This window comes from Monopterus albus, unplaced genomic scaffold (assembly GCF_001952655.1).
Source record: "Monopterus albus unplaced genomic scaffold, M_albus_1.0 scaffold81.1, whole genome shotgun sequence".
Classification (NCBI taxonomy): domain Eukaryota; kingdom Metazoa; phylum Chordata; class Actinopteri; order Synbranchiformes; family Synbranchidae; genus Monopterus; species Monopterus albus.
The window spans coordinates 362323-381754 of record NW_018127961.1 but is presented as its reverse complement, the minus strand read 5'-3'; the positions used below and the strand labels follow the sequence as shown (position 1 = coordinate 381754).

Genomic DNA, 19432 nt, shown 5'->3' with positions numbered 1-19432 from the left:
ACAGAAATAATCTAAAGGGAGTGCTTTAAATTAGAATGATCACTGCATTTGCTCGTTTTGAACCATCAAAAGCAGATGTTTTCCAAAATAAAACTGTCTGAGAACAATGTACTTGGATACAGTATTACAGCGGATGGGAACTTCGAAAAGGGTTGAATCCATCTCATTTTACTGTGACCTTGTGAGTAGCAGCATCCAGGACAAACTCCGCCCTGACTCCATTGTTCTCTGGACTGCGGTAGTCAAAGAGGGAGTTGGTAAGATAGGTCATTCCTTTACTGCTTAGGCTGTCCCCACAGCGGAAGAACACAGCATGCTAAAGACGCACAGAGAAAATACAAAAAAAAATGAGGAGAGGTTAAGGAAAAAAAAAAAAAAAGAATGCAGAGACAATGAAAAAGAAAAAAAAACAACTTTCAGATATCACAAAATACAATCCAAACGTCATAAAAAGCATTTAGTTTAATATAAATTATTTGCTTTCCTTTGTTCAATGTAATATAACATAGGTGAACACACACTTTAAAAAATGTCATTCGAAAAATAAAAACAGTTAACAGTTGATGAATTATTATGATTTTGGTTAAGCCAGTGAAACTGTATGTATGCAGACAGTGAAAATGTTTTTGACACAGTGGCAAACAAAGAACATTTACAAAAGGCAAGCTGGACACGCTGTTCCATAAACAAACCAGACCACATCTCCACCTCCTTCAGAAAGCTCTTGGGAGCAGGAGAGGCTGCTTTCGGTATAAATGATCTCTTCCCTGGGCATGTGAATTCTCCTTTAATCTTTCTGACTCATGTTTTTCCTCCTTTTTAATTTTTCTGGCTGATTTTACCTCTTCACTTCGGTTCAAATTTTCCTCAAAATCCCGTACTCCCATGATGCTTTTCAGGCACAGTGCCCGGCAGCCGACAAAGCCAATCTGACAATTGAAGAAGGGCTCCCCCATCATGAGCACCTGGAATAAAGACCAGAGGAAAAAACTTGAACAAGTGTTTATATTCTAGATGTACTCAACTCTACACAGAGAACAAAGAGTGAAAGTGAATAAACTCCAGAGCCCTTTAGCTACAGCAACATAAAAGCCTGTACAGTGTCACAGGAAACCTATTAATTGAAAAACTGATTAATAATATATTTAGCTACATGGTAAAGAAATATGAAGGGAAACTTGAGGATGTGACAGTGGGAGGTTAGTAAAAACTGAAGGAGAAAATGCCAGCTTCAGAATCCTTTCCTCCCAAAAGAACACTCAGGAAGTTAATACCAGTGCAGTAATTCACTAAATTACTTTCTTAGATCACAATAAAACAAAAAGTGAAATTTGCTGTAGCCTTATCACAAACAAGGTTCTCCACCATGAGTTTACGGGCTCATTTAATTGTCATAAAAACAGCAGGGATAAGACTGTTTCCATTTTCCCTAGAGACTGGGGTGTGCATATGGGTGCCCAAGTGGTGATGCCATTCACTCACCATGTGTTTGCTTTACCCAGGAAACATCTGAGCAGAGATCAATCCTATAAACCTTTACATTTCACTACATAATAATAAGGCCCAGTTTTAACTAGCCATTCATTTGCATTTCAACATTCTCAGTTTTGGTCCCAGCTCAGACTGCTCTCTTTCTTCTAGCAAAAGCATAAATTACAGAAATTGGAGTTGGAAATCTCTCAGAATTCTCACATCTGTTACTAAGCTTAGGAGCAAAAAGCCCCATTTTATACTCCAACCAGGTAATCATAGAAAAAGATTTTAAAATATTTTCTACACCATGGGGGAAAATGCAGAAATGATCAGGCTTGACTCAGAAACAGATTCCACTGCACTCACAACAGGCCACAGATTAGTGTCCTGGAGTGGTCGTATAAATGTACTTAGAGGCAATTAATAGGAACCTCTGCTCAACAGCGAATAAGGAGACAATAATAATGGGGAACTAAAAGGGAGGACAGGACTATGTTGCTCTGTTCCAGACAGGATGAGTAACAAGCTTGCTTTTAAGAAGGGTAAAATCAGTCGCTACTATTGCAAACTTATGGTAAGAATTCAAAATTAAAGTCTTACCTCAATAGTGATTCCCTGTTGCTCTAGGCACAGTACCTCTCTGGACTTAACCTTCTGAGGACTATAGTAGCTGCTCTCTGACTGCGTCTCTGTCAGCTAAGATGAGAGAAAGAAAAAGGAAGAAATAAAAATTCTGACTTGCTCTAATCTGTGAAAAAATTACTATTAAAATTCAGTGAAATGCTTTAACAGGTAACAGACACAAAAATCCATCAAAGCAATAGACCATGAGAACTGGGGACTTTACAAGGTTTTAGTTTGTGTTACAGTTATGGTTTTGTGACAGTGCTGGATCCCAAAGGTTATGTATTTAAAAATAATTAAATCAGATTAAAACTAAACAAATACTGCAATATTAAAAGGAAAACTGTGCAACACTAGTTAAGCATAGAGGAGATTTTGTCACATCAAAATGTTGGAAGAGGACACCAGAAGGTTTTGTTTGACACCGAAAGTAAGAGTTACACCAACAATACAGATGCACAAAAACTAGAAGGCATGGATCTCATTGTGTGCGTACCCAGAATTCACTGCTGAAACAGATACATGATTTAAGACATAAACAAAAGCCATGGATGGATGTAAAGGGTAACAAGGCCCCTGAAAATAATGCTTGAAACCAGAGACGATAACATCCAAACAAGGACAGATGACATTTTCTTAGATCACAGACTGGATGCCAGCCTTGGGACTTCTTGGTCGTTTTCTCCTCTAAGCTTGGACTCAGGCCAAAGTCGTTCATCAGACCACATGACAGCCACTGATCTTTGATTTTGGAGGAGGCCCTCTCTGGCTTTATTGGGGGATGACAATCAGTACATGACTAAAGCACTCAAGATACCATGGTGCAAAATGATAATAGAAGAAAAGGCGGTTGTTGTTATTCATTATAGTACTGAGCCTATGTATACAGGCAGTGTGAAGGCAGAAACAGACGGGTACATACTGTAGCTGTGATGCTTTTGAGGTTTGCCAGTCTAAGAACGATGGGTGTAGAACAGAACTGCGCAGGGTCCAGTCCATTCAACTTTAACACAGGAAGCAGGTGCAGTACAAGAAGCAGCTGTGTCTTATTATCCCAAGTGATGGTGCAGACTCTCTCACCCCCAGACCCATCCCCTCTTTTGATTTTGATGGTTTGATTACATGCAGGGAACACCATATCCCAACATCATGTTCCTGGGAGCGGTCGAGAGCAAGGGTGTTCAATTATCTGACTAAAGAATTGCTCTGTCTGAAAATATCAGTGAATAGTGGAACAGACACTAAATAGCTGCCACATGATCAATGTTTATTTAATAAGAATTTGGCCACCTTGGCATTATCCAAGCTAGACTGGTGTGGCGGTTCTGGCTGTATCTAGGACTGGAACAACACAGCAGACAAGACTATAGTTGTACATCACCTCCAACACGTTTGGTGGTGATACACTCCCAACCAGGACAGAGACGCAGCATAGCAATACAAACGCTTCATGAGGCCAGTAATACAAAGAGCTCTTGCAGCCATTACATTCCCAGTTGAAGTCTTTGGGAGTCCAAATACAAATTAAAAGATTTTTTTATGTAACTTCTTGGAAAGGTTCTAACTGGATGTGAATATTGGGGTACTTTGTCTATGTCCATTTTCTCTGAAACATTAGCAGGAGCTGATGGAGAAACTAAAAAAGGATTTGAGACCACATAAACGTTACTATTGTTGAAAGAAATAAAAATACCAACAATAACGAAAAACTTTCTTTAAAAAACGACCTCATGTTTCTTGAAAAGTGACATGAGGTCTGGCATGCACAGAGTTTGACAGGTGTGCAAAAATGAAAAGGGGGAACAAAACGGTCAGTGAAAAACTATGCACTGTGTGTGTGTAGAAGGCATTAAAGTTTGCTGCCAATTTCTCTAATCAAACATATCTGGGGAGTAATGCGTCAGCATTCTAAAAATACCCCTCTAATTTCACATGCATGTCAAACTCAGGTTCAGGCAGTGGCTGTTCAAAGATCTGAAATTCCCTCAAACTAAATACTTCCTTGTAGGAAAGAGATGAGAATGTCAAAAAAAAAAACATCCTTTCAAGCTGTCTGCAATTACTCTAGAGGAGAGGCAATTAATTGATTAAAAGAACTCAAACAATACAGCAACAATTTAAACATCATTAGAAACGCACCATGGTCTGGCCTGAGCCATACCTCTCTTTCTCTTATCACATACAAGTGTATACACACATAAGCAATAATGTGATCGTTTGTGCCTGAAACTGAGAGGATTTACAGATGAATTCCAACTATTCTGAGGGAGGAGGCCGGATTAAAGTTTGGGATCCATTTCTGAATCGTCATCATACCATGTCTAATGTTTAAAACGTTACTGTGATCCAAGACACCAGTTACACTACCCGTCATGTACCCCACACAGAAATCAAGACCAACAAAGCCTCCTGAGGATCAAGCTGGTTTTTAAGACTCAAACTTAAAATGGCTGCAAAATACTGCATAAGCTGTAGGAGTGAGTTGGGCAGTGAGACCGGCTAAACAATAATGTACAGTAGCAAGGAACAAAAACTGTATTTGTAACATACGTGTGAGAATAGACCGCACTATTCCCACTCACCAAAGTAGCTCTTTTTTGCACATTTACATTCCAGGTGAAAAGCTTCAGGGGCAGTGTAGAGTACAAAAAGTTACAGCAACCAAGATCTAGTCTCAGATACATCAATACTATTTTAAGAACAAACTGAAAAATGTATTAACCTATCTTTAAACCTACCCATGTTTGGTCATTTTGGTTTGGTCTTTTGATGTTTGACATTAACCTGATTATATTTTCCTTGTTCCCAGAGACGTGATTCAACTTCACACAGAAAAATATCACTGTCATTCACCAAGGTATGCTGGCATACATTCCGGACCTCATGTGACAATTAGAAATGATATTGATGATGTATGCCTTTCCACACAGCTGATTTACCTTGAAGGTGACAGAAGCTTTGGTGCAGTAAAAGCCTATGGAAACAATGGGGTCTTTAGGTGTGTGTTGTTGGGGGCTGTTGGGGATGCCTCCTGTCTCTCTCTGCTGGTCAAGACCTTCCTCGCTTTCCTCCTCTGTGCCTATGATGGCTGGGACAAAAGACCAAGCCCAGGACATCCAGCCCTGGTCTTCCTCTTCAGGACTGTCAGACTGCATGTATAGGCCTGTGTTGGAGTACTGGCTAGTCCCCTGACTTTCCATATCCACATCCAGCCCTGAAAAGAAGTATTAATTAGTTATAATGTGAAAATAAGTAGATGATTTTATTGTAGATCAAAACATTAATTGGAAATATACAGGTTACAATTCACACTTCCAAATCTACAAAGATCTGGCACATATAACGTAGACTTTAAAAACTGCATAATTATCCTATTAACAGAGGGCTATCATCTTGTGCAAAAAACAAATGTGTTACAGTTGTACAAATACTTTTGGCCAAAAGTATTTTATTCTCAGGGTTCAGATTTTAAAAAGTGTCCACATTCAATTCCCTTCTAGTACGTTTTAACTCCAACAGATAAATAAAAAAAAAAAAAAAAAAAGCATATTCTTAGAACAACCTGGTCAAACAGAGAGAGAAAACTGTTGCCAATGGAAGTGTCCGTGCCCAGTGCAGCACACTAAATTAATTTGTCCAGGCCTTCAGGCTAGTTTAACACAAGCAAGCTGTTTCAGCTGTCAACTGAAGACAAAAAAAAAAAAAGCACAGACCAATGCAGTTTCACAGTAGTTGCTGCCAATGCTCCAGCATGCAGGTGTGCGAGTGTTAGTGTGCTGAATGAACTCATTTGCTGCATAAATTCTACAGCAAGGGAGAGGGAAAGTCCATTCCAATGGAGGCCAGAGGGCACAGCTTGTCAGCCAGCATCCATCCAGCCTCGACTTGGCCCAGTGGATCACTGTGGTCAGGGCTGCCTGAGCTGGACCCAACCACAAAAGGTCACATCCACAAAGCAAGGGGTTGGATCATATACAGTACATGTATTTGTTTAAACCTTGGCGTACAAGTAAGTCCAGGCAGTCCGACTCAGCCTTAGTCAGCTTTGTCCCACTACTTTGTACATTGACTTGACCAGTCACCCCAATGTACAAGTAAGTCCAGGCAGTCCGACTCAGCCTTAGTCAGCTTTGTCCCACTACTTTGTACATTGACCTGACCAGTCACCCCACCTCCTCTGTTTTATTTTGTGCAGTTCCACAGTTGACCATTCCTAGCCTTCACCTCCTCCCTTAGCCAAGCTCAGCCTGCCCATAGCTACCTGGCCTCCTTCATGGCCATCATTTTGGTCTGTTGGCTTTAAATATGTGACAAATCCATAACAAAAAACGATGCCAGGAGAAAAACACAGATTAAAGATAAATACAGAAATATTGTAGATGCTAAAGTGTCAGTGGACTAGTTGTCAGCAACAGAAATGGGTAAATGCTAACTTAAGATTCCCAATGGGATGTAGGTCTGTACATTGACATGTTGGTTGAGTGTAACAAGACAAGAAGTGTGGTGAAGCTCATCAACTATCACCTTTTCCTTGTTTTTAGCAAACAATTTAGGGGTTCACAGTCTACCAAACCACCACACATGGCTCCAGCCATAATCCCCACCTCTGAACTGTCCCATCGTGTCCTGTTTCCATACAAGTCGGGAGAGAGAGGAAGCTGATGTCAATACAAAAGAATGTGTAATCCCATTCCTTGCGGCCTCACGTCCGCTGTGAGAAAACAATACTGTCCGTTGAGGTCACAGCTTAGGCATCCCAGAGGCTAAAGTGGTGAAAATGATGACATATTTTAATTAAATTTTTCACTTTGCAAACTGGCAGTTAGAAATCCCAGTCATGGCTTTTTATCGCTCTCTCCGCCTTTCTATAAATCTCCCTGACTGATTCTTGTTTCTTTTTTTTTGTTTTCACGCTATAAAGTCTTTGAGGTGTCAGTTCAACAAGTTAAGCTCTTTCGCTTCATGTCAGATCTTGACAAAGCCTACATCTGAACTGCAAAGCGATCAAAATAAAAGCACAATTACCAATCAAGTGATCAAAACGTTACATCTTAAGAAGACTTTGAAGTATTAATCCAAGTCAGTCAGTCAAAAATTCCCAGAGAGTGATGTGTGCTGGTTACAATGTGTGCTGCTATAGAGCAGAGCTCTGTGACCAGACAGATGTGAAATACAACAACACCGTTCTTCACTCACAGTAAGTGCAGTCAAAGCCTGACTGGATCGTTATCTTGGACAACTAACATATCAGTGTGGTACCCCATTATCATGCATGTTTATATGCAGAGATGAGATGTACTATGTAATAGGATGTATCAGGGTCAAGGTTCGTTTCAACTGGTCCAAAGTCCCTGGGCAACAGTGTGAGTGAGTGAACAGCTGACTGACACTGAGACAGTAAGAAGATAGCAGTGGAAGAAGTCATTGCCCTCACAGGCCAGCAGATGTCCCTCCATGTTTACAGAGGGGGAGGTGACCAGGTTACCTGACCACTGAAGGCAGGCTACTCTGCTCATCTTGTGTCTGCTGAGAGGCCGGCATTTTTGGGCTTACGTGCATACATGCATATGCCCAGGCTAGAGCTTCAGTCTCTCACATAAAAGCAAGAATACATACTGTACATAAATGTAATGCATTCATAGAGGATATCATGTGTCATGATTAAACACACATCTTTTTTTTTCTAATCCAAGACTATCTGTTCAACTATTCCTCAGAGATAAAATAATATAATATGCAGACACTTCAGTGCACAGGCCTACCTATTTTAATATAAAAAATGGAATACATAAACAAGTGGGTCACGTACTGTTATTTTAGCACTACCTCAACATCAACATTCAAATGTTTTAAAATCCATTTTAGCATTCAAGAAAGGAAAATAAACACTCAGCAAGACAAAAAGCTCTTACACCCATGTCCTCAAATTTTTAAACTCAAGGGCCTACATATCTTCCCACCAATATTAAAAAGTGAAAAAAGGATTAAAAAGAAGCCCTGTCACATCACTGGGCTAGCATAAGGGAGCCACATGAGGCTTATAATGAGATGAGATGATCTGGCTATGTGTGTGTGATGGTCCATTCCATTCGAAAAGCCTCTGAGGACAGAGAGGGTGAGCTATCCTACAAACCAAACACTACACAATCAGTTCTGTATGCACATGTACAGAGGGCAAAACCTCTACATATGCCACTGGACAAACACACTATTCCAAGCAATTATACACATGCCAACATACCGCACCACCCCAAAAAGTGTAATACCAAGATATGGCAAGGCCACGTCATTTGTGTTTGTAGCACACTGAAGATATTTGGTTATAAGATCAAAAGATGAATATGGGACAGAAGTTCAGAAATAATTTCTTGGTATTTACATCTAGATATATTAAACGTTAATCATACCGCCTGTTGTATCAAATTTTAAATGAGCAAAAAGTACTGGAGCAGATAGTTTTATAGTAAATAAAATATTTAGATGCATATCTCTCGTTTGCAATAACATCATTAAGCCTGGGACTCACTGACATCAAATTCACACCAAATTGTTGTTTTGGATCATTAATAAATCTAGATGATATCTGTATGTAGATGTAAATACTAAAAAATAAAAGCTGCAATTTTAAACCTCCGTTACATATTCATCTTTTGACTATAAACCCTAATGTCTTCAGTGTATAGCAAACAAATGAATTGGCCCGTTCTATTACTTTTAAAAGGGGCTGCATATGCTACTGTATAGCAAGAAGCGCACACACATGCGGCCACAGTCCTCAGTCTACAATTCTTCACATACTTGTTTAAACCATACAGCTTTTGCTGCCATGACCAGCTGTTTCATTTAAGCATGCAAGTCATCTAGGTTTCCAACTGCGAAAATGTTTAGTGTTACATAGACTTCATTGAATTTCAGACAGTAGGGAAACTAGCCATCTAATAATACGGAGCAAAAGGTGGCTTTGCTTAGTGACACACAAGTATCCCAAACCATATACTAGTGCTTTCATTAATGAGACATCAGCCCTTATCAAAGAGAGAGAAAGAGTCAAACAAGCAGCCAGTGAGTCATGTACATAAATACATAAGCTGTTTTCTGCTTTATTTGGCAACAAGAACATTTCTGCACAGGGGGGTTAATATTTCATTTAACATGTTCTAGAAAAACAAATGCTTCCAGTTAAAAGTAATGGCTTATTAATTTGTCCACACACAAACACACATTCCATAAAGATGCATACACACATAAAAAAACAGTTCAGAGCAAGAGCTGAGAGAGAGAGAGAGAGAAATACACAAAGAGTGTAATGGGGCCAGAATATGCACAAGAGACTCTCCACATGAAGCCTATGGGAAATCAAATGAATGGGATTAGGTACTATGTATAATATCATGATCATGTTCCAGGAATCATGAGACAGTGATTGTTTCCTACAAACTACAACCCACTAAAAATAAGCCAAATCAGTCACTATAAACATCAACATACGTGAATGTTGTACTCAAAATTCATCAAAGGTAAATGCTGTCTGGACTGGTTGGGAAACCTACATTACATTTATTATTATAAACAAAGCATTTGAGTGCTACAGTACTTCTGCTACTATTATCCAAAGAATTACGCTTTATTACTTAAATATGAAATGAATACACTGCAAACCATATGTTTGTGAAAAAGCCAAAGCCCTTCCCGACCTCCACCACCAAAAAATATACACCCACACAGACGCCTGCCCTCCACCCCCTTTCAGCTTCTTCACTCCGTCAATTACTTCCAGCATAACAAAATCCAAGGGTGCTCGGGTTCCAAAAGCTGGTCCCCTCTTGTATATTTTTGTGAAAGGATACTAATTCATTCTCGGGGGCTCCACAGAGCAGCAGCATGACACTGACTCTTACATCTGGCATGGGACACTGAACTGGAAGCTGTGCCAAGTTCTAGGCAAACAGGCAGGGAGCAAGTTAGAGGGAGTGGACATGGGTTGTATTGTGTTGGGCTGCTTGCTGCCCCTCTACCCACCACTCCCCCTCCACCTTAATTTGCTATGCGTGCTACAGAGACTGACATAACCCAGCAGGACCTGGGACTGACATAGTTCTATTTGGCTAGTATGAGGATGAGCAGTTGGAGAAAGATTAAATGAGCATTTCAGAAATGAGATGGAGGTTTTTAATGGGGTGGCTACACTATTAAAAGTATATAGTCTATGTATGTATATATATATGTGTGTGTGCGCATGGGTTTTTAGGGTTTTTAGACAAATTTTTGTTTGACCGCAAGGACATTTAGACATCATGAGGACATTTCAGCTGGTCCTCAGAACTTCAAGGGGCTGTTTGAGGGTTAAGGTCTAAAGGTTAATATTAGGTGAATTAGGTTTAGGTACAAAGTAAAGATTGGGGTTATCCACTCAGTGGTGATGGGTAGGAAAGGGTAAGGTACTAGGGAATGCATTATGTCAGTGAACTTCCTCACAACTATAGAAAAACAAATGCGCCTGTGTGAGTCTGTATGTATGCACTCAGCTCTTACAAATACTGTGGCTGTGCATATATGCAGATGCAGTGAGCGTACGTCTGTGTGTGGTATGCCTGTGAGAGATGCCAACTGCATGTATTTTGCTCAGCTCCTGTATGTAAAAAGTGTGATTTTCTATGGTGATCCAATCAGAAAGACAGACGGGCCTGCATTTGATTCCTACTTGCTTCTTCCCTTCATCCTCCTCTCCTGCCTCTACCCACATGGAGGGGATCAGTCCTGATGACAACGGTCTGTGTTGAGTTACACGCTCTGACCTTTGTTTGTGGAAAAAGCGGGAGGAGTGCACACCATGGTCAAAGTGATGTTAAATGTCCCATTTAGAACAACAGCAGCATATGGACAGATGTAGACCCTGAACAGAACAAGGCAAGGCAACATGCAGAGCATCGGGAGCTGAAAATGCTGTCTGAGGAAAAGTCTAGGTCCGATGGCTCATTAACCAATTCAGAACTTTGGCCACATCTTGTGAGAAATATGACTACTACACAAACCATACTGACACAAAAATGCTGCATTTGCTGTGAGACCTTTATATATAATTTTTGATTAGTTTTTATGGAAGAGAATGACAGCTGTAGAAAAATTTGTCTCACAGTGAAAATCTAATTTACTTTGCTGTGTCCTTGCTTGGTACACTAGTTTCAGTAAAAATGAGGACCCTCAGCCATACAAGAACTGCCTCATTCACCATTTTGCATGAGAACACATGAACAAAGAGTAAAAATCACAGCCTAATATAATTACAAATGCAAGTTCAAGCCACTGCTAGTAATCAAGTGTCAAATTCTATTGAAAGCAGATTTAAAAACAACTGGCTCCAATCTTTACAGAAACATTCAAAATAAAATCAAGCAACCCAGAGTTATTTCAATAGTAAAGACAAAAGAATCCAAATGTCAGTGGCAAAACTGTCACTGCCATGAGGGACAGCACTCACCAGGTGAACTTGTTCCAGTCTCCCTAACATGAGCACTTTCTTGTGCCTCACTCTCTTTGTGGCCCCCAATTTCCCCATAGTAGAGGGCAATAATCAGTTGTAAAATGCGGATGAACATGGGCAGCTGCTGATCGGTAATAGACAACTTCAGGCTCTCGACCATGGTCTGGAGCTTAGAAAACAAAGGGAAGAAAAGGATAAGAAATCGTTTAAATTTATAATTTAAATATTTAAAATACATGTTTCGACGTGAAATGGGTAGAGGCCTAACCAGGTCTGATGAATTCCCACACACAGTATATGTAAACAAAGAGGTAGACTCGTCCTATACATTAAGTTAGCATAAAAGAAACTAGATGCAAATGAATGCACCCACATGAATCCATGTGATTACTGTGATCTACAGCAGCAACAAATCTTTTCACTTAGAAACAAGAGTTAGCATTATTCCATGTTAATAAAATATAAATAACAGAAGATGCAACAGAATACAGTCAAAAGTGGACTACCCTATAATATTGTTTAACATGCTGTACCAGATGAATTATAAATGTGCCAGACTTTGCACATATGATGCTGTTGCTTGGACACTATACAATCTTACTGAAGCCAACAAAACCACAAAGCTTTTTACTGACTGTATGCAGATGGGTTTTTGTTTTTTTGGTTTTTACACTTTAGATCAGCATCTGAGAAAATTTAATAGGAGTGAATTAAATCGACAATAATAAAGCATTACAGTAAAGAGACAATTGCAATACAAAAAAACAAATCACAGATAGCCACAGTCAATTTTCAAGCTAGAATCTACAAAATTTTATGAAAAAGTTAAAAATGCATAGCTAACAGTTTATTTTGTGACTCTAATCTAGCTGTTAAACTTTTATACTGTTCCACTATCAATGTGTGGAAGAATGAACATGTCTGCTTGTGATGTTCCTCTAGTAGGAGGAGAACTTTGTCTTAACAAAACTGTCATTTTTAAATTGAGCTAACTAGAGACAGATCAGCAGCATCAGTGATGTAGTCCCAAAGCTGTTTTCTCATGACAGGAGATACTGTAGTTCCTGTATCTAAACTGGGTGCTCTAGATCAACATGGTTGGCTGGTTCTTAAACAAAAATGGATTCAACAGCCCAGGATAAAAATTGGAACATTCTTTTTCAAACTTATCACAATAGGTGCTTTTGGACCTATATATAATGTAATGTCAGTATGTGTTACCCATTGCAAACTTGTTGGATAATCACCAATCGTCAGCCGGCTTAGTGTTGCGTCACATCTGTGTTATTACTAGCTGTGCGAATGCCAAGAGGTAAAAAGCCTGTGAAGGTATGTAGTGCTCGGGGAGCTACTAGTCCAAAGAACCGAGTCCCCAGAACTGTCTGGTGCCTAATTAAACAATGTGCCTTTTTTTCAAACAGGTGGACCAAATTTAACCAAGATGCTGATAAAAGTCAAATCTCTTTAGAAAGAACACGAGCCTAAGCCAAATACTAATGATACATCATATTATATGTATCTGTGTATATGAAGTGCCAAGTAAATCTTGCCAAAACAAACTGCTATCCTCCACAGATATCCAGAATGTCACTGAATTTGAACAAGGGCCTAAAATTTTTTTTATTATTCAGCTAACGCTTTAAGAACAGCTAACCTAACAAAAGTGAGTAGGATGTTGCTCTAACAATAGTAAGCTGCTATGAAAACGTTAAACTTTTCCCATCACAAGCATCCATTCATTACATTTGTGTCGGCAGCAAAATCACATTGTGTTAACCCATATAAACCACTTTGTTGATCTTGAGCTCGTGGATGATAATATAGGTTACTGAGTAATTGCTGAGATTTGGAGCTGCTCACTTTTATCACAGATGGGATCTTGGAATTGATGTTGTCATAGGTGAAATGGAGGCGTGTTCTGAAAGAGCATTTGTACAGCAGTGGATCCTGGTAAAATTCAATCTTGCCACTGGCGTTCCGCTTGTCCAAGCACACAGTACAGTCTGCAAAGTTAATCACTTTCCTTAGGACCAGCTCTGGAGCTGCATGGATTGCAAAAAAAGGAAACAAAGTTAACATTTCACATTGAACACTAAAGAGGTTGACATACTGAGCCCAACATAAATCAAACGTGAATATACAGAGAAATCATTAAACACACAACTATAGAGAGCGGGCCCTGACAATCAATTCTTAGAATCTGTAATCTAAGAAATTGTTTAAAGATGACACTCTGGATATAAAAAAAAGGTCTTGTGTAATGACATATACAAGAGGTACAGCCAAGTTGTGTGTGTGTGTGTGTGTGTGTGTGTGTGTGTGTGTGTGTATACACCTGTATGGCTATACATTGTGAGGACCAGTGAGTTTTATGCCATGGCAGTGAGAACATATTGGCCAGTCCTCACACACTCGCACACCTTCAAAGGGCTGTTGAAGGGTAAGAGTTGTTTCCAGCTTAGGGTAAGGGGCTGCACAATGCATTATTTCAGTGAGTGTCCTCAAAAAGATAGCTGTACAAATGTGTGTGTATGTGCCTGGTATAACTCACTGCTAGGACCAAAACCTGTTTACACACTAACACTGTGTGGGCTTGACCTTCCTCAAGAGGAACAGATGTTTGTCCACCACCATGTAAATCACTGAACTTTCAGGCAATAACTTGGTTTAGTAGGTTTGGTTAGATTAGGCAAGCTGTGGTTATCGTTAAAAATAGGGTTGGTGATCCTGGAAAAACCAGTAAGAGGAAGCTCGATTTTGAAAGTAGACAACTGAAGAAATACCACCCTTTCATTCTGAGTTCTTTCCAAAGCCACTCCTCCAAAACGCAATGCACACTGCAACGTGCACTGCCTCATTGCTACTTACAGATGTCAGGAAAATAACAAATACCCCCAAACAAAACAAAAAAGTGTTAATTACCCATCCAGAAGAAATATGTCCACCATGGTGTCACTTTTCAGTCCCTTTTGTTCTCTCAGTTGTCACCATTGTTCAAAAGCCATGCCAGTGTTCATTCTGGCTTTACTTCTTGCAGCATCCAACTTCTCTTTAGTTGTAACCTTCTCAAAGATGGGGTTATCCGCCCAGACCTGTGGCCCCGAACCATAGTTGCGGACCTCTGGTTCATGCCTAAACTGCTTTAGCCCTGGTGCGTAGCCGGTAACTAGCCTTAGAAGTCTCGTCTTTTCCAGCAGGGAGAAGTGAAGAGGGAGGCCGGCTAACTCCGTTGACAACAAGCTTTACTCCATCTTGGTAACACAAATGTTGCATGTGGCCTTTGATGCCCAGTTTGCTGCATTACAATCCCATCTATACACTTAGAGCTGACTACTGTCTGGCTTCACGTAAAAGGAGTCTGTTCTGTGTTGCGGACTTCTTCATAGCCTAGTGCATGAAGGTAGCAACACCACCACCACCACCATCACCACCACCTATAAGGCTATATGTCTTAAAAGGGAAGGCCTGGCCTGTAACAACAGTCTCCGTTTGTGAACAAAAGCTGCTGTGGGGACCTTCTCTGCCACAACTCACTAGCTTTACCCATCAAAAGAGAGCAGTAACAAGTCTGCCTGCAACACTTTGTGGGAGACTAATGGCTTTCACATTGAGTAAATGGGCAGAGTGCACACAAGAATGAAGTTAGGTTGAAAGGCAGGTAGACCGTCCAATGGTTTTGCTTGGGACAAGTAAAATTATTGGTCAGGCTTTTTGCAGCCCTGCTGCTTCCCCAGATAACTGATTTTTTCCTTTGTCAGTGCATTCATTGCCATCAGAATGAAATGAGATTTTCAAGATGCATCACAAAAAGTGCTTCTGAAAAGAATTGCCAACTCTACCTTTAAGGTTTGTAAATCAATAAAAAGTCCCCACAAGGAATGAAAACAAATGTGTATGTTTGATCATCACCACAAGATTATTCGCCGTCACTGCCTCACTTACCCTGACAAACTGGTAACAAGAGTCATCATTCCCAGAATCATTTCATTCTCTAAACAGTGCCAGTGACTAATCCTGCCACCAGTACTTGATTCACATGTTGGAAAAGGGCCCCTTTTAACATGAATTTCAACAAGGATAACAATAACTGACAATGACCATTTCATGATCCTCTGATATAGGCTTTTGTGACTCTATAAAGAACCAGTTATTTCTTAGAGTTTACATTGATAGCTAAAGTTTAAAAGAACTGTAAATATCTGGACCTAAAATGAAGAGACACTGGAGTTTGGACTTTGAACATTTAAATGCAACAAAGAAATCTGAATGGAAAGGCCTACAGTACTCTTGTAATGAAAAGGACAGCCTGGAGGGATTTTAAAGGTTTAGTGTTGTTACTGAACATCTACAGTATTTAGGAAAAGCCTCATATTAGGCTCGCCATTAGTTTTGCATCATTTAGAATGTTGATTTTCAAAGGAACGCTTAGATACTTTATACAAAGCAGAGCTACATGGCAAATCAAAAAGTCTGTCAAAGAGTTCCATGTAGTCTGTGGTTCTCAGTGTTATACAGTGAGGAACAGAAGTATTTGAACACCTGAGAAAATCAGTGTTAATATTTGGTACAGAAACCTTTGTTTGCAATTACAGAGGTCAAACGTTTCCTGTAGTTCTTGACCAGGTTTGCACACACTGCAACAGGGATTTTGGCCCACTCCTCCACACAGATCTCCTCTAGATCTGTCAGGTTTCGGGGCTGTCGCTGAGCAACGCGGAGTTTAAGCTCCCTCCAAAGATGTTCTATTGGATTCAGGTCTGGAGACTGGCTAGGCCACTCCAGAACCTTGATATGCTTCTTACGGAGCCACTCCTTGGTTATCCTGGCTGTGTGCTTTGGGTCGTTGTCATGTTGGAAGACCCAGCCAGGACCCACCTTCAATGCTCTGACTGAGGGAAGGAGGTTGTTGTTCAAACTCTCACAATAAATGGCCCCATTCATCCTCTCCTTAACACAGTGCAGGAGTCATGTCCCCTTCGCAGAAAAGCACCCCCAAAGCATGATGTTACCACCCTCATGCTTCACAGTAGGGATGGTGTTCTTGGGATGCAACTCATCCTTCTTTTTCCTCCCAACACGACGAGTGAAGTTTAGACCAAAAAGTTCTACTTTGGTCTCATCTGACCACATGACTTTCTCCCATGCCTCCTCTGGATCATCCAGATGGTCTTTGGCAAACTTCAGACGGGCCTGGACATGTGATGACTTGAGCAGGGGAACCTTCCGTGCAATGCATGATTTGAAACCATGACGGCGTAGTGTTCTACCGACAGTGACCTTTGAAACTGTGGTCCCAGCTCTCTTCATGTCATTGACCAGCTCCTCCCTTGTAGTTCTGGGCTGATTCCTCACCTTTCTTATCATCAGTGATACCCCACGAGGTGAGATCTTGCATGGCACCCCAGTCCGAGGGAGACTGACAGTCGTCTTTAGCCTCTTCCATTTTCTAACAATTGCTCCAACAGTTGATCTATTTTCACCAAGCTGCTTGGCAATTGCCCCGTAGCCCTTTCCAGCCTTGTGGAGGTCCACAATTCTGTCTCTGGTGTCTTTTGACAGCTCTTTGGTCTTGCCCATGGTAGTAGTTGGCGTCTGACTGACTGTGGGGTGGACATGTGTCTTTAAAGAGCTCAGACAGGTGCTACTAATTTAGATTAATGAGTGGAGTAGAGGTGGACTTTTTCAAGGCACAGTAACAGGTCTTTGAGAGCCAGAATTCTTGTTGTTTCTCAGGTGTTCAAATACTTCTGTTCCTCACTGTATGTTCAGGTTTGTTTTTTGTTTTTGTTTTTTACCACAAATCACTGTACAGTATTGAGAAACATGCCAGGTCTCCCTTGAAAAAGAGATATTGATGTCAATGGGATAGCCTGGTAAAATAAAAGTTAAATAACAATGCAACTAATGGGATAAGTACTGGCATATGTACAAGGACTGGTCAACAAGTTGAATTTGATCAGTTACATTCTCATCAGGTGTACAACATTAAATAGCAGCTTGATGAAACTTTTTTGTTTTCAATAAGTAAAAAGTATCTTTACCTTGAGGAATATTTACAATTGGCAGTTCAAAATTATCCTACCTCATCCATCTTTTGTGATTTTAAATTAACTTTTTTCTATGTTGAAGCAATGGACCAACACATGCTCCAGTTAGAGTGTGGAGTTTATTGTGAGACTGAATCTGAGACTACTATGGCAGCTGACAGTAAAAATTTAAACAAATAGCCCTGTTAAGCATGTCTGATCTATCTACCTAAATTAAACACTTACTGTAGTATACAGGTTCTTGTCTCAGTAAATTTACTAGTTAATCCCGCTAACAGAGAATGTAAGCAGCCATTGCTCACCAGTGAAGTCCATGAATGCCCTCTCCCACATATCGTCCACAGTGTAGCACTCTGCTGAGGTAATGTTCACCGACAGCACAATGTCATCTTCCACGTACTTAAGGATCAAGTTGTTCACCACAATATTCACATTGTTCACCACACGTCTAATGAGACTCTGCACATAACCTACAAAGACACAGACAAACATGTTAAATTGAACAACAGGTGACATGAAAACATACACAAAAGCATGCCCAGTTAGAAAGGGACATGTACACAGGAAAATGTATTGTAGCAGCTATATTTGCACATATTCACTTGCATTTATCAGGACATTAGGATTTACAGTGTGGCAACAAGTTAAACAGTAACTAGAATTATGGTTTCACAGTTGTATGCCTCTGCCAATCAGTCAAATTCACAAGCATTGGACAGAAGTGAAGTCACTGATCTTAACCTCTGACCACCGAAATCTAATCAGTTCATCACTGAATCCAAAGTGGACACGTGTACCAAATTTGAAGAAATTCCCTCAAGGCATTTCTGACATTTCACATTCACAAGAATGGGATGAGCATGAGGTTTTGTGTTGAAAGGGCAGAGGGATGTAGTATCCCAAAGCAAGCAGGAGAGAAAAAGTGGTTTGATAGATTGGGTTTCAGCAGAGTTGGGGAGCCAACTGCAATGTTACTGTACCAGTAGCTCCAAATGGCTGCAATGACACTTAGAAACAGAAGCGCTGAAGGAAAAATATACATGGAAAGATCATTACTCAACAAAGAAAGAACTTACAATACTACAAACAGGGGTGTTTCAACCATAAAATATAAAAATGTATACCAATATATCTTCCTAACAACAGCAGCAATGGCATTACTCATTCCTCCCATGTACCATTAAACACAGTCACTAGAAGTTAAAACATATAAACCTTGAATGCTTTTCCTTTATTCTCCAAGCTAAACATTTGTCTTCCTGTATCTACATTGCTGGCCCAGGGCCTTAATAGAACCAATAATTAGGCAGATCTAAATGGTACTGTTGATGACATTTTTTGTATGAATTCGTTAACTGTTCTGACACTTCCACACAGGCCCGACTACATGTTGGCATCATCCAACTGTCACAATTCTCATGAATTTCCTGCCTAACTAACCAGAGTGGCAGTAAGAGGATGATACAATATAAACTCAGCTCATAAACACAATGTGCATTCTTGACTTGACTGTGTGGCCTTGCCTACATGAACTTGTGTGAAAGCCTGACCACTTTCTTGCTTACATGAATGTAGTTGTACTATATGTGTGTGCCTGTAGTTCTGGGGTCAAACAGCGAGCTGCTGCCGCACCTGCAGCCTGGGTAGTAAAACCAGTACTATACTGTATCTAATTTACCCATGTCAGGGTTTCTGTCTTTCTCCCTTGCAAACTCTTGCACTTATTATACCTCTTTTTGCCCTGCACCAAGCCCAGGGCCTCAATCCATCTCTCTGCAAGTCATCGCACTGCTCTGAACTTCTGTAA

The 19432-nt window shown here is 40.3% G+C and overlaps 1 protein-coding gene across 9 annotated transcripts in view; it reads right to left on the bottom strand.

Moving 5' to 3' along the window:
- Positions 1 to 19432, bottom strand: part of vps13b (vacuolar protein sorting 13 homolog B) — a 360621-nt gene that overhangs the window by 305620 nt on the left and 35569 nt on the right. For all 9 annotated transcript variants that reach the window (XM_020606753.1, XM_020606747.1, XM_020606748.1 and 6 more), the window contains exons 5-11: positions 17928 to 18095; positions 13439 to 13620; positions 11576 to 11747; positions 5037 to 5311; positions 2074 to 2169; positions 843 to 965; positions 179 to 316 (exon numbers count right to left, since the gene is read on the bottom strand). In XM_020606753.1, the coding sequence (XP_020462409.1) occupies positions 179 to 316; positions 843 to 965; positions 2074 to 2169; positions 5037 to 5311; positions 11576 to 11747; positions 13439 to 13620; positions 17928 to 18095 (1154 nt within the window). The remainder of the gene's footprint in view (positions 1 to 178; positions 317 to 842; positions 966 to 2073; positions 2170 to 5036; positions 5312 to 11575; positions 11748 to 13438; positions 13621 to 17927; positions 18096 to 19432) is intronic.